Consider the following 22,843-nt stretch of genomic DNA (forward strand, 5'->3'; position numbering starts at 1 on the left):
CGAACGCGTGACAAAATCGCCGCGAAATGCGTCAGATCTTCTGTACACGCGTTAGCCATCGTTCACGTGGAGGAAGAAGAAGAAGAGGAGTAGGAGGAGGAGGAGAAGGAGGAGGAGGAGCAAGAGGAGCAGGAGGAGCAGGAGGAGCAGGAGGAGCAGGAGGAGGAACAGGAGGAGCAGAAGGAGGAGGAGGAGCAGAAGGAGGAGGAGGAGGGGCAGGAGGAGAAAGATCAGGAGAAGAAGGGGGAGGAGGAGGGGGAGGGGGAGGAGGAGGGGGAGGAGGGGAGAGGGGGAGGAGGAGGGGGAGGGGGAGGAAGAGGGGGAGGAAGAGGGGGAGGAAGAGGGGGAGGAAGAGGGGGAGGAGGAGGGGGAGGAGGAGGAGGAGGAGGAGGAGGAGGAGGGGGAAGAAGAAGAGGAAGAAGAAAAAGGGGAGAAGGAGGAGGTGGAGGAGGAAGGGGAGGTGGAGGAGGAAGGGGAGGTGGAGGAGGAAGGGGAGGAGGAGAAGGAGGAAAGGGAGTTGGGGAAGGGAGGGGAAGAAGAGGAAGGTGAAGAGGAGGAGGAGAGGAAAAGGAGAAGAGGAGATGGAGGAGGATCAGGAAGAGGAAGAGGAGGAGGAGAACTTTTTCGTAAATAGTTCGAACATTCATTTGATCATATCTTAAAGCGAATAGAATGTAGAAGACCTGAGACATAAGACTTCTGCTATTGCAAACAAAGTCAATAATCAGTGTCAGCTGTACTTGGAGAGACGTGCAGCTGACCTTCTCAACCCAAGGCAGGATCGTCTAAGAAACTACAACCTCTGTTTGAGGGACCTTACCGTGTATTAGCCAAGGTTAGCGATATAGTCTACAGGCTAAAAAGCATTCGGTCTGGTCGTGAATTATTAGTATACACTGATATAATTAAAATAGAAGGATGCATGTCATCTCACGACACTAAAAATATGAGGAGAGCATACCCAGTTCATGATCCAATTAATAGTGACAATGAGGAAGAGCTACCTTCTTCCCAATCCCTAGGCACTGTACCCTTGGAAGTTATGAGGTTATAAAAAGTTTCAGCACGTCAGCTGCCCTTGTGGATTTTCAGCACCACTGCTACTAGCTGTTACGGGCTTTACGGTGTATATCGAGTGGATGATAAGTTTATTGTATTTTGATGTGTAAAGTTGCTTTGGCACATACTTTGAAGCAATGTATATTTTTTTCAGGTTTATCGGCTTTCGTCAAGTGACACTGAACCCAGATCAGGCTCAAACCTACCCCAGCGAAGGTGTTGGTCCCCGTCAGGTGACACTGAACCCAGATCAGGCTCAAACCTACCCCAGCGGTGTTGGCCCGCGCATGGAAGTGGCACCACAGTTTGAAAATAGAGGTATTTATTTTCTGTACACTTTGTTGACCATCTGAAAGCATCATGTTCCCATGACTGTGTACATGTACAACACACGCACATATATATTAACTTGTTCCAGCTGCAGTAGGATGTGGTTCTTACTACATAGCCCCGGGTTCTTCCAAGACATTCCAGTCAAAGAACTACCCCAGTAGCTACCCTGGCGGCAAGAGGTGCACATGGAAATTCCGCGTAAGTTCTTTAAGTGAGATTTTAACATTGGTTTCCCCTGCAATGTCAACTAACCTTGATTTTAATTATGTGATACACATTTTTCTCTAACAGTGTGCATATTTATAGATATAAGAAATACAGCAGCTTTGATTTATGAATCTGCTTGAATTAATCTAAATCATTATTTTCTGTTCTGTTCTGTTGATTCAAAGTTGAGCATCCAGTGTGACGATTTCAATCTGCAACAGTCGAGAAAATGCAGAAAGGATTTCTTCCGGGTCACAGATTCCTCTGGTTTTAAACAAAAGTAAATACCACCACATGGATACAGCATTATATGTTTCTATTAACTGCATATTCTATAGGGAAGAGCTATTTTGCAGATCTTGACTTGACTTTATGGTTTGCGAAGTTCTAGCTTCGCCCGGGCCTTCTAAATATGGCCCGGCCTGTGTCAGCTTTTTACGGCTGTCTCATTGAGTTGTCTGACACTCGGTGCTTGCCGTGGCGGCGGGATTGCCAGCAGGCGCTCCTGCCGCCATGGTGTAAGCATTTCGCATAGCCTCTTTACCAGCACGGCGGCTGTTGTGGGCGGTCCCTGTCTCAGGAATTGTGTATGGTCACAATTTTCTAGGTAGTGGACTGGTGTGGCGTTCGGCTCGCCGCAGTGCCTGCAGCACCATTCATCGCGTTCGATTGTTGGGATAATCTGCCATGCACAGTGGTAACCTAGGCGCATTCTGTGAAGAATGACTTCGGTACCTCTGTTGCTTACTTCAGAGAGTGCCAGTGGTTCATAGCCTGTGGCGTGTGAGTACCAGCTGGCCGAGGGGGAGGTTCTCGTTTCCTCTCTGTGGAGCTGCCGTAGGAAGGTACGACCGACCAAGGCACACTTCTCCATAAGTAATTTTCGGCTCGGTTTTATCGTCATGGGATTTGGGGGCATACCCCTGCCAGCGACGGCTAGTCTGTCAGCAAGCTCGTTCCCTCTGATGCCGATGTGGCTTGGGACCCAGTTGATGATAATTCTTCTACCCTGAGCAAGAATTCTCTGTGCCATTGTGAGAATTGTGGTCAGTAGGTAGATGTTGTCTGTGGGTGAGCTGTGCTGAAGATGGCTGCCCTGGAGTCTGTGTGTATGACCACATGTCCTTCCCTTAGGGACGCGTGGCCTAGGGCTCCCATGATTGCAACTGCCTCTGCCTGTGGCGAGGAGGTGTTGTCTGTTACCCTCAAGGATCGCATGGCATCCCTTGCTGCAAAGCCGGCGCCTGCAGTGTGGCTCAAGGGATCGACCGATCCATCCGTGTAGAATGTTCTACTACCCGGAGGAGTGGTGGCTGCAATGACCCTGTGGGCTTCTGCCTTTAGGCTAGGCATGGGGTATAGGCTCTTTTTCATTGACAGGCTCATTATGTTGAACTCTATCAGGCTCAGTGCCCACGGCGGGGCTTCGGCAAAGTCGGGGTGGGGGGAGTCCATGCCCTTAGCAAGAAGCTGTTCTTTGAGCTGATGGCGTATCAACACCCTGGCTGTATGAGACAGCCAGGAGTTGTTTGCAACGAGCTCGTTGTCTTGTTCGAGGCATCTGACTAATTTTTGTCTTAGGCTTGTGTTCCTGGGAGCCTGGATGACCTTTGACAGGAATTGTGTTGCCATTAGATCGATTTGTGAGTCCAGGGGAGAAGGTTTGCCTCCATCAGGAGGTTGAGGACCTTCGTCCACCTCGGGGCACCCAGAATGATCCTGGCAGCTTCATTTTGGACTGTTTCTAATTTGTCTGTGTGCTTTTTCTTTGCAGCAATTAGAGCGACTGAGGCATAGTCCACAATGGGCCGGACAGCATGTACATAGAATGATCTTAGTACTTTGTGTCTGGCCCCTATGCGTCTCCCAGTCATTGCTCTCATGATGGACAGTCTTGCTTTGGTTCGGTCAACCAGGTACTGGACCTCCTTATGGAAGGAGAGGGTCCGGTCTGTCCTTACCCCAAGGTATAGGTAGTCCTGGACCCATTCTAATTCCACTCCCTGGATTTTCAGTCTTGTGCCTCAAACTCTCTGTCTCAGAGCCATGGCTTTGGATTTGGCTGCAGAGATCTTTAGTCCTGTCTTACAACACTCCTCTGATATGAGGTCCAGACAACGCTGGGCTTTATTCTGGCTGCGTGGTCCAGTGGAGGTGATAGCGAGATGATTTTGCACCCCACTGGGAGGTTTATGTTGAGGATGCAGGACATTAAAGTGTTGAATAGGGCTGGACTGAGAACCCCACCCTGTGGCGTTCCATTTTCGAGTGGCATGTGCTGCGATAGGTGACCCAGGAATTTGACATTGGCAGTCCTGTTCCTGAAGTAGTCACCTATCCAAGCCAAGAGCTTTCCTCTGATTCCCTTCTGGATCAGGCTTTCCTGAATGGCAAGTGGACTTGCCAGTTCAAAAGCCTTCTCCAGGTCAAGGAATACCACCACAGCTGGGCCCTTGCTGATTGTGCTTAAGAGCGTGGCTATGCTGTGTGCTGTGCCCATGCCCCTTGTGAACCCGTGGAGGTGTTCGTGCGGGGGTCCCGTTTTCCATTGAAGCCGGTTTAGTACCATCCTCTCAGCCGTCTTGGCCAGGCAGCTGAGCAGAGAGATGGGGCGGTACTTCCCCGGCTCCTTTGGTTTAGGGACGGGAACTATGGTAGCCCTCTTCCAACTCTGGGGCAGAGTGGAAGTTTCCCAGGATTTGTTGATGAGTTGCAAGAGTGCACGCTCACCTGCTAGTCCTAGGTGGGAGATAATGGGGTACGAGATCCCATCAGAGCCCGGGGCTGTGTTGGAACTGTTTTTTATAGGCCTTCCTTAGTTCCCTCAGAGTTATCGGGTTCGGCTTCCCTTTCTTTGATCTGAGCGTGTCTGTCTGGCTGTAGACGCTCTTGTCTTGCCCTCAGCTCGGCTAGCAGACTGTTGCTGCTCGTTCTCGCAGAGAACTCGTGCGCCAGTCTGTTAGCCTCTGCTTGGGGGGTCGTGATGGGTGCACCTCGGGGCTGAGCGGCTGGTAGCTCGCTTGACCCGTTGCCACAGCTCTGAAAGGGTGATTTGGTGGTCGAAGGACTCACACCATTCCAGCCACTTTTCCTGCCTGACTCTGTTGGCAGTTTCCTTGCCATCCGTGACAGCCTCCCTTAGAAGGGATAAGTTGTCAGGGTTTTTTTTGCCTTCGGAATAGTTTTCGGCACATGTTCACCTGTGGTTGACCTCCCTGATCTTGTCATTGAAGTATCAGGCGTCTTTGTGACTTCTGGACCCAGGCCGAGTTTTGGGTATGGTCTGTGAGGCTGCTTCATTAATGGCGTTTAGCAGGTTAGCTTCGAGCACTTCCACATTTTCGCTTTGTGGGGGATCGTTGCATCTCAGACAGAGGGCCAAGGCGTTTTGAAATGCCTGCCAGTTGGCCTTGTCTGTTTTCCATCTTGGATTCGGTCTTAGGATTTCGGCTGGGCCAGCATCCATGAGGGTAGTTATAGTGCCGTAATGGTCACTTGTGACGGTCTCATCAACACACCAGCTAATCCTCTCCAACAGAGTCGCAGTGGCCAGGGTGAGGTCTAGGACCCCTCCTCTGACATGCGTTGGCTCTTGGGTGTTGAGGAGAGCGATCTCAGGGAATGTCTCTAGCACGTCGGCTATGTGATAGCCGGCCGCATCCGGTGCCCGGCAGGGAGCCAGGATGGGGTGGTGTGCATTGAAGTCTCCCCTTATGATCACTCGGTCATGTGCAGCAGAAACACAGACTTGGCTGATGTCTAAGCTTCTACAGCGTTGCCGGCTGTACACGTTGTACAGTTTGAGAGGCCCTCCGGCCAGATGAACCTCGACGGTAAGGGATTCAACATCGTCTCCACAGTGCGATGCATCGGCTATTGCGGAGCAGGGGATTGTTGCTCTCACAAGGGTGATCAAGCCTCTCTTGCCAGGTGTTCGTGGCAGTGTGAAGGCATGGTACCCTGAGAAGCGAACAGTGTCCACTGTTAATGTCTCCTGGAGCATGACAATGTCAATGTTCCTTGATCGCACTACTGCTTGGAGAAAAGTTTTTTTTTGCAGAGAAGCTATTGATGTTCCACTGTAAGATGCTTAGATGGTGTGTCATGATGTTACTCAGTGATAGTTACATCAGAGACATCGTCGGAGTCTGACAACTCCATTGCGAGGTCCTCGCTGGTTGAGGGCTCCTCGTCTGTTGTCAGGCTATCCTTGGGTCCACTGGGAGGTGAAGAACCTTAGGTAGCTCTGACTTTGGTTGGTTCGGCTTTTCTCTCAGGCTTTTTCTTGGCTGGCCTTGCTGGCCTTGCCTGGGAGAGGTCAGCGTTATCTGGCTCTGGCTGCACAGATTCAGCCTGTTTTGGCTCTGCCTGTGAAGGCTTGGCCTGGTTTGGAGTGGGGAGGGGAGTCTCGTCCTGGGGTGAGGGTGAGGCTGGTTTTGCTCTAGCCAGCTTTCTTCCCTTCAGGGCTGCGACAGTCTGGGTCATTGCCGTCATGGCGACCGAAACTGCCTTCTCGGCCTCCTCACTCGACCTCCACAGGGCTGTTGCTACTGCTGAGACAACAGCAGTTAACAGGAGAGTCATATCGTCCTCGGTAACGAGGAGATGATCATCTGTTGGGGAGGTTTTTGTGGTGCTCTTAGAACCTTTTTTCTTTAGTTTCTTTTTCTGCACCTTTGGCATTGTCGGAAACTCCTTTTTGTTGGAGACATCCGGTGTCGGCTGGGGGGCGGCTTCCTTCCTCTTAGGAGGTCGGGAAGCCTTTTCGCTTTTGTTCCTTCCCCAGACATGGGTGCCCGGTGGGGCAGGAACAAAGTCTGGTCGGTTTTGAGCAACCTCTTGTCGCCTGAGGGCCGCCTCTTTCCTGACAGAGCAAGTCAGGCTCCAGGCATGATGCTTCTTGGCACAGTTGGGACATTTGACTGTTGTGTCCCTCTTTTCCTCTTTGTATGCCTTGAGGCATACCTCTGTGTTGTGTGCCTTGCTACAGACACCACATTTAGGCTTGGCTGTACAGTGAGCCTGGTGGTGACCGTATTTCTGGCACTTGAAACACCGAAGTGGTTCTGGCACATACGTTCGAAGGTTGTAGGTGCCCCAGTTACCCAGATCAAGGGTAGTGGTTGGGGCACCTTTCATGGTCACCAGGACTTGCCTGGTTGGGGTCTTCCCCTTCGACATTCGGGAAGCCTGCACGACCTGTGGGTGTGAAGCGATCAGCTCCACATCGTACAGGACTGAGAAGCCAAGTAGCACCATCTTGGTTCTCTTTTCCTCGGGACTTAGTGGGGAAAGACTCACTTTCCTCCCATCGGCTAGCTTCTTCGTTTTCCGGAGGAAATTCAAGGTAGCTTGATCTTTGGGCATTATGATCATGCCCTGATCTCGGGCGACCCGGATCGACAACCGGATTTTCCGTTGCAACTCCAATGCCCTGACCAATTGGTAGGCATTGACGAAGCCTTAAGGTTTAGCTGGCACTTTGAACTGGGCGAAGTGTTTAGGGGGTCCCGACTCTTCATCAGAGTCGGTCTCCGGCCTCGGACGCTTCGGCCCGCCCTTTCGGCTTTCGCGCTTGTTTGTTGAGGCAGCAGCTGATGCGGCTGGTTCAGCCTGCTCTCCCCTCTCAATCGGGGAGGCCGTCTGAGAACTCAGGGGCCTCCCTGGCTTAGCTGTTGGCCTGAGAGAGGCCAGCTCGCGAGTCAAGTTGTTTGACTATTCGGTGGACAGACCCATTGGCTTCGGTCTTGTCCACCTTAGCAGCAGGGGTGACAGTGTCATCCTGTGCATGGGGCTTTCTTTTGCCACCGGAAGGCACATATGCCTTCATGGTGACTGCCGTGGTCTGGGCCTTGCGCGGTTCGTCAACATTTTTATCATTCTGTGGGGGGTGTTTTATAATTTTTTCCATAAATTGGTAAGTGCTTCATCCTCTCACGCCCCCACCCACCACGGTGTCCAACAAGGGGAAGCTGAGTGTCAGAACCAGTGTCTAACAGCAACAGGAGTGATAAGAGGATATACGCAGCCAATAGCCATTGTGACGGCGCTCACGGACCATTGTGAGTGCCAATGGCGACATGACTGCTTGACCCTAGCCTCCCGGGGGAGACCAGCCGATTGACCGTGACCGTGCCGGGATCAGGCCGCCTGTCTTGCTGGAATAGAGGACCAAAGAGGCGTGTTGCTAGCCGCAGGGCGTACTCGTTCACGGCATCGCTCAACCTCCAGGACTCCCGTCTCCACAGCGCACAAGGCTGCCACGTACGGCAAACGCGTGGGTAGGTGTAAACCCCTGGGGAGAGACCAGAGAGGATGCCCTTCCACCTACAAGACATCATTGTTTGGAGCCTTTTTGCTCAGCCCTCTGAGGCAGCCACCCAAAGGATGCTTCACCGCAGTGAGGGAAGAGGAGTCTTGCACTTTTACCAGGCAGTTCCTCTCATCCCTCTGAAGCAACCACCCAAAGGTTGTTTCACCTCAGTGAGGAAGGAAAGGACCTGTGTCTTTTCAAAGTAGTTCCCCCTTCCCTCTTAAACAGCCACCCAAAGGCTGTTTCACCTCAGTGAGGGAAGGGAGGTTTTGCGTTCTTGCCAGGCAGTTCCTTACATTCCTCTGAAGGAACCACCCAAAGGTTGTTTCACCTCAGTGAGGAAGGAAAGGACCTGTGTCTTTTCAAAGTAATTCCCCCTTCCCTCTGAAACAGCCACCCAAAGGCTGTTTCACCTCAGTGAGGGAATGGAGGTTTTGCGTTCTTGTCAGGCACTTCCTTTCGTTCCCCTGAGGCAACCACCCAAAGGTTGTTTCACCTCAGTGAGGAAGGAAAGGACCTGTGTCTTTTCAAAGTGTTTCCCCCTTCCCTCTGAAGCAGCCATCCAAAGGCTGTTTCACCTCAGTGAGGGAAGGGGGGTTTTGTCCTTTTGACAGCTGGTTCCTTTCATCCCTCTGAAGCAACCATCCAAAGGTTGTTTCACCTCAGTGAGAGGGGGGGCGGCACTCGGAAACCATTCCGGACGTCTAGACGGGAGCGGTCGCCTGTGTGAAGGGCAGGGCCACAAACCGACCGAGAAACGGGGCGGCACGGGGAATGGTTACCCCGGCGGCCCCCGGACGGCTGCGTGGCGCGAGCCCGCGACCTCTTTTTTTTTTTTTTTTTTTTTTTCAGATCGACCACTATTTCACTGTACATTTTTCAGATACTGCGGTGCCAAGGGTTCTCTGAGCGTTTCTGATAAATCTACGAGAGTTACTGTTTTGTTCAAAACATACAGGAAGAAATCTAGTACAGGATTTTCCTGCTCTGTCAGAGCTTCAGGTAAAATTAATATTTCCAGTAATTGAGGAACATAGACGTCTTGAAATACGGATTCATGTGCACATCTCCCAATTCCGCTTAATGACTTCCTTATGCAATATCCTGTACAGTGCCAGACTCCCAAACAACAACTGTAGACCCTCAGCCAACTTCGGAATGCAGTATGTATTCATCCTTTCTGTGTTTAGGACAGAGATTGTTATAACTTCCTTTGTGGAAATGTTAATAGTAAACCTAGTGGTTGCTCTGATAACAATGGGAAATATCCCTAGTGAAAACAATGTTCATATATACATGCCAGAGCTAAGAATTCATGAGTTTCACAATCCACAGTATAACATAGAAACGTCTGACCCGTTGCTAAGGAAGTTTGAGGGACAGACAATTTTTGAAGTGTCCAGTAACCCGTTTTCAAGCCGACTTATCTTCTGTGGAATTGGTTTTGTGTGTTTCTTTTTATAAAGACAATCACTTGCACATCCACAGCTGGATGTGGACAAGTGAACCGTGCCAACCGCATTGTTGGTGGAGTAGAGACGGAGGTGAACGAATATCCCTGGATGGTTTCTCTTGTCAACGGCAATGGATACTATCACTTCTGTGGCGGTTCTATCATCTCCAGCCAATGGGTCGTCACTGCAGCTTACTGTGCAGCTGGGTAAGTAACTGTTAATAATAAAAAAAGGAAGAAAACACACCCACCTCTGTCTGAAATGCATATATATTTCTTTTTTTTCTTTTTTGCAGCATGAGCACCTCGGATTATGTGTTGGTGGGAGACCACAACTTGTACTCAGCAAGTGAAGCCATTTCTCAGTGGATGCAGATTGCTGAAGTAAGTGAAATGTCCTCACTTTATCATAGAACAATGTAAAAAAGGGAAACGATTTGTAAGCGATAGTTTTAGACCTTTATTTTCGAGAATAACAACTAAAATAAACAATTGTAATTGTTCCAACAGATTGTGAGTCATCCGTCTTATGATTCAAGTACATTGGACAACGACATTGCCCTCATCAGACTCACAACAGAAATACAATTCCCATCTGACAACAAAATCGCCCCTGTGTGCCTTCCAACAGCTGGTGAAATGTATGATAATGTGGATGCCACAATCACAGGATGGGGAGCTCAACAGGAGGGTTAGTATTGAATACCTTACAACTTTATTTTCATTATGTGAAAGTAGAACAAAAATAAGGATTCGTTTGCATATATATTCACTGTATTTAACAGGAGGATCCACATCGGGCACCTTGTTCGAGGTAACAGTACCCACCATGAATAACATTGAATGCAATAGCAAGTATGGTGGAAGTATCACTGACAACATGATTTGCGCAGGCATTTCTGAGGGAGGCAAGGACTCCTGCCAGGTATGTTCATTCTTCATCCCTGCTTTTTAAAGATACAATTTGACTTTGTCTATTTTGATACATGTCCTTCCTTTCGATATATTCTACACAATATATTTGAATGTTACAGGGAGACTCTGGAGGACCAATGGTGGCGGAAGAAAACGGCAAGTGGAAGCTGGTGGGAGTTGTGTCGTGGGGTTATGGCCTGTGCTCGACCTGATAGGCCTGGTGTCTATGCGAGAGTTACACGTGAGTAAATTGGAGTTAGCTAATTAATCAATTCATGCAGTTTAATAACACAACTCTGTCATGTGATATGGATGTAGGTATACCAAAGGTCCTACATGTGAAAGATACATAACACAAGTTTCACAGGAAGGAAAACTACTACTGAAGTTTTATCTGTAAGCTATACTAGCACATTACCTGTTTATGAGTGACATTTTCCGATGCCACCGATGTCATGATTGATAGTTCTCTGGCACCACAGGAACAGAAATTCATTCATATTTACTTTTGGAAGTGACAAGCAGTTTTCAATAAGGCGCTAAAAACACAAATCCTACATAAATGACGAGGCCCTTTGCTTCTGATACTTTGTCTCTAATGATTAATCTTTCGTGGCAAGTTGGGCATTTTATGGGAAATGCTAACAAACGGTTCTGTTTCCTTCTCTTCAGAATACCTTGACTGGATTTCGACCTCGACTGGAGGTGTCTGTCCGACAGCTGGTTAATCCGTCCATTGAAAAGGCTAATAGAAGCCTATGCTGGGGCCAGGAACACGCTTCCGAAGGCACGGCATAGACAAGGAGCTGAATTGTGGATATAATGTCATTATTCCTTTCCTTCACGTTCCTTTATCCTGATTTCTTTTTCTGAGTTAACTAAGGAAGTAACAATAAACTGATAATGATTCGATTTGTTTTAGTGATATTCCACTCCACACCTTTGGTAATGTTGATTAACCTTAAACGCCCAACCGGCCATGCTACCAAAAACCAAGCGAACGTATGTAACCACGCCCCATTTTCTCGCTGTTTCCTTGCCAAGGGGCCGTATGAGGCGTTGAGGAGGCGCATATATGATTCCTCTTTTTTTCTTTCTCCCCTTTCTCCGTCTGGTGCCCCTCTCTTTTTTTCCTCTCTCCTCTCTTCCTCTGTCAAGGATTCAGCCGCGCATTGTGCTGCTTTACCGTCCTCGTTAAACTCCTCCCTTCCAAACCTGAAAACAAACCTGAAATTCGGAACTAGAGGCCTGCCACGTGTCTTCTCATCAACACGGGTCTCAATTAATTTCTTTGATTTTGTATATGGTCAATATTGCGTGTGTGTATGAAATTTGAACACGGAATATGGCTTTCATAGCAGTGTTAAGTTAATTAGGTTGAATTACGCTCACATAAAGGCGAGATATTTGTTTTATTGTATTCGGACGATGCGTGTAAATGACATTACCAAGGTAAAAGTTCTCTATTCCAAAGCAAGACTGAAGACCAATGATATTTTACGAAAACATCACCTTAGCAGCACAAAAAATAAGTGCTGACTGACCTATATACTTCATGCTCCTTATGCTCATCTGTATAACAGAAATATCCTGTCTTTATTGCCATACAAAGGAACACATTTGATTTGGTAGAGAGACACAGGGAGGGGGTGGGGGGGGGGGTGGATGTGTGAAAGAGAGAGAGAGAGAGGGGGGGGGGAGGAGAAGAAAGAGAAAGAGATGAAGAGAAGGAGATGAGAGAGAGAGAGAGAGGAAGAGAAGGAGAGGAGAGGAGAAAGAGAAAGGAAGAGGAGGAAAGGGAAAGAGAGAGAGATATAGATAGATAGATAGAGAGAGAGAGAAAGAGAGAGGGAGGGAGGAAGAGAAGGAGAGGAGAGAGAGAGGAAGAGAAAGAGAGGAGAGGAGAGGAGAGGAGAGAGAGAGAGAGAGAGAGAGAGAGAGAAGGAGAGGAAAGGAGACGAGATACTCTCATAAATGGTAAGAAATAATACAGTAAATAACTAAAATCCTCATAGAACTTTTTGTCACTGAAACTTTACAATTTGTTGCTTTACCTCCTGGTGTAAGAATACACTATACTGTGCAATTTCTGTTTTTACTGTGGAATAGGAAAACGTATTTTCGTCATAGAATCCTAGATCTATAACTGTGCCACTTCAGGATGAATTGCCGCATGTCTCTCTCTTATCACGCGCTACAACCCTTTCCATTTTTATAATTCCATATACTTTCCACAATGAATTCTGTTTAATGTTCTTTTTCATTTCCTAAGGAAGTTCCTGGGTCGAAACTACCTTCTTGCTGGCTCAGACTCTCCCATTCCCGCCGCTTTCCGCGTGAATCGACTGAAGGCTGCCGCTGCTGACGTGAGACAGAGCAGCCAGATCATTATCTTCATTCTTATTTTTATTATATTTTGCGTTGTTTGCAACTCAACGAGCAGTCCTGGGTAGATGCACGTCGGTCAAGGGCGTTGTACAATGCATACTTCCACGCCTTATTTCGCCTGTGTTCCCTTCTGACCGTGTCTACATAAAAGGCCTGGAGGTTGTCGCCGCAGCCGCGAGACTAGAAAGGGTCACCTCCTGTATTAGATTTGTGATTTCGTTTGACACCCAGGGACACTAGGAAAATACACAAAGACAAGACGGAATACATAAACTTATAATTTGCATAATGTATAACACGTGAAGATTCAAGAAAGAAAAAAATCACTGGAATGATATAAGCCGTATAATAAGTACATTAAGATTCCGGAGAAAAATATAATGAAAGACATTTCTCCGATCCTTTGTTCACACACAAGAGTGATCTTTTGCTTCGGTCTTCACATCACAGCAGATCCCTTTTTTAACGAAGCATCCGGGTGCGGGCATTTTCCTAAAGGCAAAAAAAAACAGTGAAAAAAGGAAGCTTTCTCTTTTATGATCAGCTTTAGAATGCTTGAAAACCTTTCCTTTAAGGTAAAACTCTTAGCTCTTCACTCGATCATACAAACATTTCAGGAATTTCTAACAAGCTTACTGCTGTTCAAAGTGACTCATTGGTAGTACCTCAGCAATTTTGTAATACTGTGACAAAACTTTATTTGCAATATTTGTAATAGCGTACTGTTAGTCTACTGCGCATGGTCAAAAATAGACAAGATGGCCTAAATAACAAAGCATGTAGCCATGTATAACATAAGGGAAATACACATGGCCAAAATAATATAACCAAATTTAAACCAAAATAAACAATAAGTATAAACATTGCCAAAATAAAGAACATAAACAAATATAAACATGGCCCAAAATACACAATATGGCCCCCAATACAAAACACAATCTCCTGTCGAACGTGACCGAACTGCCATAAGACAAAGGAGAGAGAGAGAAAAAAAAAGGTAAATAGAGAAAAGAAACAAACATAAAATACAAGACAAAAGGAGGCAACCACTCCGTCTGCTCTCCCCTTAGACCTCCTGCTCGCAGATGACCTTATAGCTGTTGTCGCAGCCGTGATCCGCTGCTTTGAAATTGCTGCTGCCCCTGAGCCTGGCGCAGGGACCGGAGTCGTTCGGTTCGCCGGCGTCCCACTCGCTCGGGTCGTCGGGCCGCCCGTCGATCCAGCCATTCGGACGCCGTAGACCCACCCAGTACTCTCCTGTAAGGGACAGGCGCTCAGAGCGAGAGATGGTGAACCCTTGTCGCCCCGCAGACACTCAAGCGCAAGGTCTGTATAAATACTTACATACACAAGGACTACTTAGGTCTATATAATGTTTTACTTAGGTCTATATAGGTACTTACACAAATCTTGTACAAGCATACACTAGCACTCACGCACGTACGGTTAAACACAAACGTTAACAAACACAAACATACATGCAAGCACAAACACCACACACACACACACACACACACACAGAAACAAACACGCTTCCACATGCTCACACACATACACACGCGAATGAACAAGTTAATAAGTTAGATTATATATAAACGTTCGGCCGTACTGAACTACCCTCCTTTATATATATACATATACATTTACATATATATTATGTGTGTATGTGTGTCTGTATGCGTGTGTCTATATGTATATATATATATGTTATATTTGTGTGTATATATGTATATATGAGTATATGTATAAGTAGCTATATATATTAATATATATACATGTATATATATATATATGTGCATATGTATATTTATGTATGTACATATATGCATATATGTATATATATGTATGTATATATGTATGTATATATATATATATATATATATATATTTGTGTATGTGTTTACATATATATATATATATATATATATATATATATATATATACATATAACCATATACACACACACACACACACCCATATATATACACACGTGTGTATATATATATATTCCCACATATATACACATATATACTCACACACACACACACACACACATATATATATATACACACACACAGGGGCGTCACTTAAGGGGGGGTATGGGGGGTGGTTCACCCCCCAACTCTTAAAAAAGCCTCTTTTTGCAGGGCAAAATCTAGTTCTGCAGGGCAAATTTTCTCTTACGGAATCTGCCTCAATAGCCGATAAGTAATCAAGATATATAAATAACTATATGAAACTAATTGTTGATGATACTTGATTTATAACATTTTAACAGGCTACTTATAAAGAGCTAGTGAGCATTTTCTTTTTCGTGTTTTGCAGGGCAAAAATTATTTTTTTCAGGGCAAATTTACCTGTCACCCCCCCAACTCATTACATGAAGTGACGCCCCTGCACACACATACATACGCATATAAATGTATATATATATATATATATATATATATATTTATATGGATATATATATATATTTGCATATATATCTACGCATAAATATATACCTGTATATTTGTATATATACACACACACAATATTTATATATATATACACACACACATATATGTGTGTGTCGCAATCTTCATAACAACATGTAGTTCGAAAGCACATACGTAAGTAATAGTAACATTTTAGCCATAACTTATCTTTCAGTGCCCCCCCCCCCCCTCTTCCCCCGAAAAATATCCCAGGCGCGCCCCTGGCCAAGGCAGCCCAGGAAGGGAAGCTCATGATCGGGACAAAAAGGCAGGCGGCAGACGGCTCGGCGCCCGCTTGCAACCTTGCCATGAATTCCAAGATTTGAAGTTCTTAATGCATTGCCCGCACAGCCATCCTTCGTAAGTGTCACTAAGTGTCTCTAAAATAAAATAAGCCTGTCGCACAAACCTGCCGATCTCTCACAAATAAATTTAGTGTTATGGTCGACTCTGACTCTCCCTCCTTCCACGCTCTGCCAATTGGTGATCCAGAAAACACCGCAAGCACCAGGGAAACGGGGGGGGGGGGGGGGGGGGCGTGTTCGAAGGACCGATCAGTTGAGTAACTTTGAGAAGGCTACATCCTGCTCAGGACGGTGTGGTTTATCCATTAATAGTTCTTGCTGTGGCTGTTTTCTCTCAATCTACGTGAACACAAAGTGTTCATATACGTATATATGCACACGCATTGATACGCATGAGTACACACACCTACACAATATATATACATATATATATACATATAAATATATATATTTATCTATATCACACACATATATGTATATGTACATATATGTAGGTCATATATATACACATATATTCATATATACGTATTTATATACTTATATATATGTATATACATATATACACCTATATAGGCTATGTATATATATATATGTTTATAATACTTACATATATACATACATACATATACAGATATTCATATATACATATATATACACATTACATATATACATATATATACACATTACATATATACATATATAAATATATATATACATATATAGATATATATACATATATATGTATATGTGTGTGTGTACATTCTCACAGAAATAAATGTATATATATGTATATATATAAAGACACGCACAAGCACTATATATGTTTTATATACTACGTATACGTATATGTATAAATATAGGTATGTGTATATATATAAACATATGTATATAAATACACATATATGTATATATAGATGCATATGCATATGTAATTATAGACACACACACAATATATATACATATATATATATATATATATATATATATGCATATATATATAATGTGTGTATGTGTGTTTATATATCTTGTTCTCTCTATACACACACACACACACACACATATATATATATATATATATATATATATATATATATATAATATATGTATATTTGTATATGAAAATATATATATTCATATACATATATACATATACATACGCATTATACCGATATGTATAGACAGAGAACAAGATGTATAAACACACACACACGCGCACAACACACACACACATGGTATAAATGCATAGATATGAATAAATAATCACACGCATACACACACACACACACACACACACGTTTATATATACACACACACACACACACACACACACACACACACATATATATATATATTTTTTTTTCACACACACACACACACACACGCATATATATACATCTATCTATCTATCTATCTATATATATATCTATACACTCATCAAGAGAATAAAAAATGAACGCGACGTTCTGAACTCATCAAAATATAGTTATGTGAGGGCGTGCGTGTCCAAAATGAGTCTCAGGCCATTAGCGTTAACTGAAATATTTTATTGCATTTAGATTTCACCAATAACAAAAACAGTGATACTTTCACTTTAATGCATTAGTCGTGAGATATGAGTGCATTAACGTGGGTATATCAGTACTCATGTTGTAGATGGAGATTTGGATTCAGAAGACCTTTAATAAACGTATTGGTTTATGAACACATCAGGGCGCGCGTGCCTTCCTCTGTTACGGGTATTAGTTCCTCGGATGAAAAACTCCTGTGTGCATATATATACATATATACACACATACATATGTATATATAAATACAACTTATATGTGAATGGTAAAATACCTTTCGTGTTAATACTATGACAGAAAAACCCACAATGCAAAAACTAGATTTACCGAAAATGAGACTACAGTTTCGAAATCCACTTGGATTCGATCCTCAGGTCTGAAGAGGAAAGAGAGAGGAGAGGCAACACGGTAACCCGGGGCAGGTGAGGACAGACGAACCGAAGCGATGGAAGGACAGATCAGGTTGGCGGATCGGGCGAGACCAGGACCAGGTTGCAACAGAGTGTTCACCTGGCGAATGATCAGCCTGCAGTTGAGAGGGTGAAGAGGGCGACAGAGAGAGTAGATCTCCACAGTGTAGGAGAGAAATCGTACTAGAAGGTACGCCGTGCCCTGGGTAACGCGACGTCGACAACATGACGAGGGTAGCCCAGTTTGGAGAACGAACGACGCAGTAAGTCGATCTCTCCTTCCAGGTACAGGGAGTCACAGATGCGGAGGGCGTGAAGGAAAAGGAACAGCGAGGTGGCAGCACCTCTCTTTACGTGGAGAGGATGGTATGAGAAGAAGAATATGTACATAACACTATGCATAGGCTTCCTGTATATGCAGAAGTGGTCAGGGGACCACTCAACCTGAACAGCAGCTTTTCTCCTGCTGATAGTCTCCTCGCTTCCCACATCCCCCGCCTTCTCCTTTGTGCCAGCCACCCTGAGCACAGTCCGGCCGATCCTCCGACCTGATCTGACCTGTCTTCGCTTCCGTTCGTCTGTCCTCACCTCCCCGTGTTACCGCGCTGCCTCTCCTCTCTCTCTTTAATTCCCCTCCTCTCCCTTTCCTCTTCAGACCTGGGGATGGAATCCAGCTGGATTTCGAAACTGTAGTCTCACCTTCTATATATCTAGTTTTTGCATTGTCGGTTTTCTACTACAGCTTATATGTACATATATGTATGTAAGCAAATATATACACACACATGTATATATATATATATATATATATATATATATATATTCATATATAATATATATGTATAAATATATAGAAAAATAATATATATCATATATGTGATATATATATATATATATATATATATATATATATATATATAATTATATATGTATATATATATATTTGATGTATATATAATATATATATATGTATATATAATATATATATGTATATACATATATGATATCTATATATTTATAAATAATATATATAATATATATACATATTATATATATATATATATATATATATATATATATATATATATATATGTTTATATTATATATATGATATATATATATAATATATCTATCATATATAATATCATATTTATATATATATAAATATATATATCATATTTCTGTATACTATGTATATATATATATATATATATATATATATATATATATCACACAGACACACACAGAGACTTGTATACATATGTATATATAGAGATCACATATATATATATATGTATATATATATCTCTCTCTCTATATAAATATATATATTTGTATATATATAATGCATTATATATAATATAATATATACATCTCTCTCTATATATAAATATATATATTCGTACATATATATATATATATATATATATATATAATGCATTATATATAATATAATATATACATATAATCATATATATATATATATATATATATATATATAATATATATATGTAAAATATATATACACACATCTTTATGTGTGCGGGCCTTGAGCGGCGCCAACCGACGGCGCCAAATCACCTGTGTAGCTGTTGTCCAGGAGATACTGCCTCAGGGGATCCAGCGAGGAAGGTGTTGCCAGATCTGCGTTCAAGCTTTGGCAGTAAGACTGTGCGCTGGCGAAGGACATGGTCGCCTCATGGAAGTGGTAACAGCCGATGGCGCCGAGGTCGACGAAGGACCCGGTGCATCTGGGGCCGGGCGTGGTGCTGACGGCAGCGGGGGCGGCGGGAGCGGCGCACCCTAAGCGTGGAAAGGAAGGAAAGACAAAATAAAAAAATAACATTCGTAAAAGGACCTTTCGTCTCCTGAAATAATAATAATAAAAAAAAAAAACATATAAATTGAATAAATAAATATCTATTGAATCACCTAGTGCATTTTAAATACCGATTTAATTGCACTCAAAATTCATTAGATATTACAAAGATACCAAAGTAACCCACCTGTGACCTGGATCTGTTGACTCATTCACTCTCATTCACACACTTTGCTCATGTCATAGACGTAATATAACCTTAACTATTAATGCACTTCCTCGTTACTCCGTTTCCTTAGCAAAGTGTAGTTCTGACAAAGGAATAAAAAGTTTCAGTTAGCTTGCATATACTCGAGCCTTACGTCGGTGGCCCTGGAGCTTTAAAACGTTGTAAGCGACGGGTCCAAATTTCTTAGTAATGTGACATGGGAAGATCCACCGGTCCTGCGGAACCGGTTGCGGTCCTACAATCTTCCTCATCAGCAGTGAACCCTTATTAAAAAACGTCGCCGATTTTGCTCCTTTATCTAGGGTCGGCTTGTTAGTTTCATGAACTTGCTGGAAGACTTCTACTGTTAGCCTCGAGCACCAGTGAGGCGTTGCACAGCAAGTCTTCATCTGCCACCAGCTCGTTGGTCAGACCCCTTGGGAAGAATGCCCTCCGGCCTGTCAGAAGATACAGCGGTTGCTCTGATACGGACCGATGAATGAACTGCATATACAGGGCCAAGGCGTCATTTACCATCCGATTAGTTCGCTCGATCATCCCATTTGAATGGGGATGATATGCAACAGAGAGTGAATGTTTTACAGCCAGGGCCAACAGGACAGAGCGCCATTCAGCAGATGAGAACTCCAGCCCATTGTCGGTATGTAGTTTTGCAGGTGGGCCGAACAGCGTTACGAAGTGATCGACGAAAGCTCCCAAAACGCGACTTGCAGACTTGTCACGTAAAGGTACTAGCTGGAGAAACCGAGTATGGTGATCGACGATCGACAGAACATAGTGAAAACACCTGGCAGACCTGCGTAGATTCATTAGGTCCTCCGACACGAGTTCTAGTGGTGCCGTGGGTAGAGGCTGATGTTGGCAGGCCAAGCAACCAAGCACATACTTCTGGGACATTGTTAGCATATTAGGAAAATACCAATTGCTGCAGAGGTTGTGGTAAGTTTGAAGGTCATCTGAATGAGTTGCAGATGGAGGACAGTAAACCATGTGTAGCACCTGTGGGTAGAGAATAAAGGAATAAAGATCTGTTTAACCACTCTATGAGGAAGGTGTCGAGGAGGGTAAAGTATCCCCTCTTCAATCTCGAAGTTAGGGCTGCTGGAGGTTAGGACCTGGGGAGTGGATATTCTCCTTCTAGCTAGTTGATCCTCACAGATAGGGTCCCTCATCTGTTCTTGCCGTATTTGCCTGGAGTCCATTGACTCGAGGCAAGGATTTGGTGCTTCATTTTGGTCATCTGAGCGTAACGGCAGAAGGGGAAGTGGTAAGAGAGAGGCAGGCGATGACTGCGCTGCCGTGGGATGTGTTGCAACTGTCAGTTCTTTGACAGGCTGCAAAATAGCAGCCAGTGTCTCGCACCTGTTCATTGGGACAAAGCTCCTCTCGTGGCTCATCTACACCAATCAGAGGTCCAGAATAAAAGGTCTGGTACATGATTAGAAGCTCCCTTCTTATAATGCAATGTGAAGCTCATAGGCATATTAACTGAGCCTACCATACACATAAGCAGTGAAAGGTGTGTATGTGCATGATATAAGTTTGCGTATGTGTTTTTCATTGCATATTTGTTTTGTCGGCTGTGTCTGTGTTTCTATGCCGCCCTGGCTGCTTCTCAGAGCGAACCTGAGGAGGTTCCCCAACAGGCGCACATGCCTGTTGACACGCCTTTCCGAAGGTGGCGGCGATGTGCACTCTGCTGGAGGAACCACCGGTGCAGGGAGGAGACCAGGATCATGTGCAGTTGCTACGGAATCTCCCTCTGCCCAAAGCCGTGCTTCCAGGCATACCATGCCTGCAAGGCACAGGTGTGAGGCTTTGTTGTTTGTTGTTTTCGTTTTATTCTTAAAAAAAAAAAAAAAAAAAAAAAAAATCGATGTACCGCTGTTTTTTCGTTCTCTCACCAACACAAACTCCTTAAGACTTCTAAAATGGAGTAAGATACTACAGTATGAGACATATCATATGGCTATAGTAAGTCTGCAAACTTTTACATGCTTCCAAGGGTTGCAGTTACATGCAAACCAGCCGCCAGAGCTGAAAAACAGGGGATCTAACTAAAGCTTCCTTTAAGGTTTCAAATGATTCCTGTTCAGCTTCCTTCCATTGAAATCGTGTGGACTCCTTCGTCAAGCAGGTTAGTGGGTGAGCTATGGCTGCAAAACCTTTTATATGCTTCTGACAGAAGCCACATTCTCCCAAAAGAGCGCCTTTCGTCTCTTGCTGAACGAGGGCGTTTTACGGCTGCTATGGCTTTTACTTTGTTAGGCTTGGGGAAGACTCTGTCTTCTCCGATTACAAAACCTAATAACTTGACCTGGTGCTTAACAAACTCACATTTTTCGACGTTAAGGCGTATACCAGCGCTGTAAAGCAATCCAAGAGTTTCCTGTACATCTTGTAAGTGTTGGCTAAATGTCCTTGAAGCCACCACCACATCATCCAGGTACGCTAATGCGTGTCGACCAAGGACTGAAGAGAATATGAAATTTATTTTCCTTTGAAAAGTGGAGGGAGAAGTCGACAGGACAAGAGGAAGACTCCTAAACTGCAGAAGTCTCATACCATCAGAAAATGCTGTCTTCCCACGAATGTTTGGATGTACCAAGATGGCCCAGTAAGCTGCTCTACTATCAAGCATAGAGAACCAACTGCTCCGGGAGACAGAGTCCAGGATTGATAGATTGATTATTTAAAATTATCTGCCGCATCAACAACTAAGGTCATTAGCGGCGAACATCTTGTTAGACTGAAATAGTAAAATGCTTAAAACGCTAAAAAATCTTTTAATAAATGTCATAAATAACAATAAATATTATTTTAAAAATTCAAAGCTTATACATTATGCTTCAAATGTCTAAAAACTATTGCATAAACATTATAAATAATTAAATTTTGTTGAAAATATTAGTTTCTGTAAGAAAAGTATTAAGACCTTCTATGTCACAATCCTCCCCCAATACATTTTTCGGTGTATAAGGGGGAGACAAGTACCTTCCCCTTTGGTCTGAGAATGTTGCACATCTTTCCACTATATGTGCGACCGTTAATGGCTAGTCTTGTTAATATAACTTCTACTTGTCGGTTGGGATGGATGCTGGTCACCCAACTGCCAAGGTCATCTCTAATCTCTCGCAGTTTATTTCTGGAGGTATGCCTCCATTGTTCCCTCCATTTATCACGAAGACAACTCCTGATGCTGGGCTTCAAGTCAGTGTGTGGGAGAGGAAAACGAGCATCACAGGGCTGAGTGGCAGCTGCCTTGGCCTTCTGACCAGCTCGCTCATTCCCACTGATACCAACATGTGCTGGCACCCAACACAGTTATCTTTTTACGTGCTGACATTAATGCAAGCCAATCTTGAACCTCC

At 44.1% G+C, this 22,843-nt stretch overlaps 1 protein-coding gene and 1 pseudogene across 2 annotated transcripts in view; one reads left to right on the forward strand and one right to left on the reverse strand.

Annotated features, from left to right (window-relative positions):
- Nucleotides 1–1,764: 1,764 nt before the first annotated feature.
- Nucleotides 1,765–10,815, forward strand: LOC125039029 (annotated as a pseudogene).
- A 2,143-nt stretch (nucleotides 10,816–12,958) lies between these two features.
- Nucleotides 12,959–22,843, reverse strand: part of LOC125039178 (attractin-like protein 1) — a 51,964-nt gene continuing 42,079 nt past the window's right edge. For both annotated transcript variants that reach the window (XM_047632954.1, XM_047632955.1), the window contains 2 exons: nucleotides 19,006–19,227; nucleotides 12,959–13,925 (listed from right to left, as the gene is read on the reverse strand). In XM_047632954.1, the coding sequence (XP_047488910.1) occupies nucleotides 13,735–13,925; nucleotides 19,006–19,227 (413 nt within the window). In that variant the 3' untranslated portion in view covers nucleotides 12,959–13,734. The remainder of the gene's footprint in view (nucleotides 13,926–19,005; nucleotides 19,228–22,843) is intronic.

This window comes from Penaeus chinensis, chromosome 26 (genome assembly GCF_019202785.1).
Source record: "Penaeus chinensis breed Huanghai No. 1 chromosome 26, ASM1920278v2, whole genome shotgun sequence".
Classification (NCBI taxonomy): Eukaryota; Metazoa; Arthropoda; class Malacostraca; order Decapoda; family Penaeidae; genus Penaeus; species Penaeus chinensis.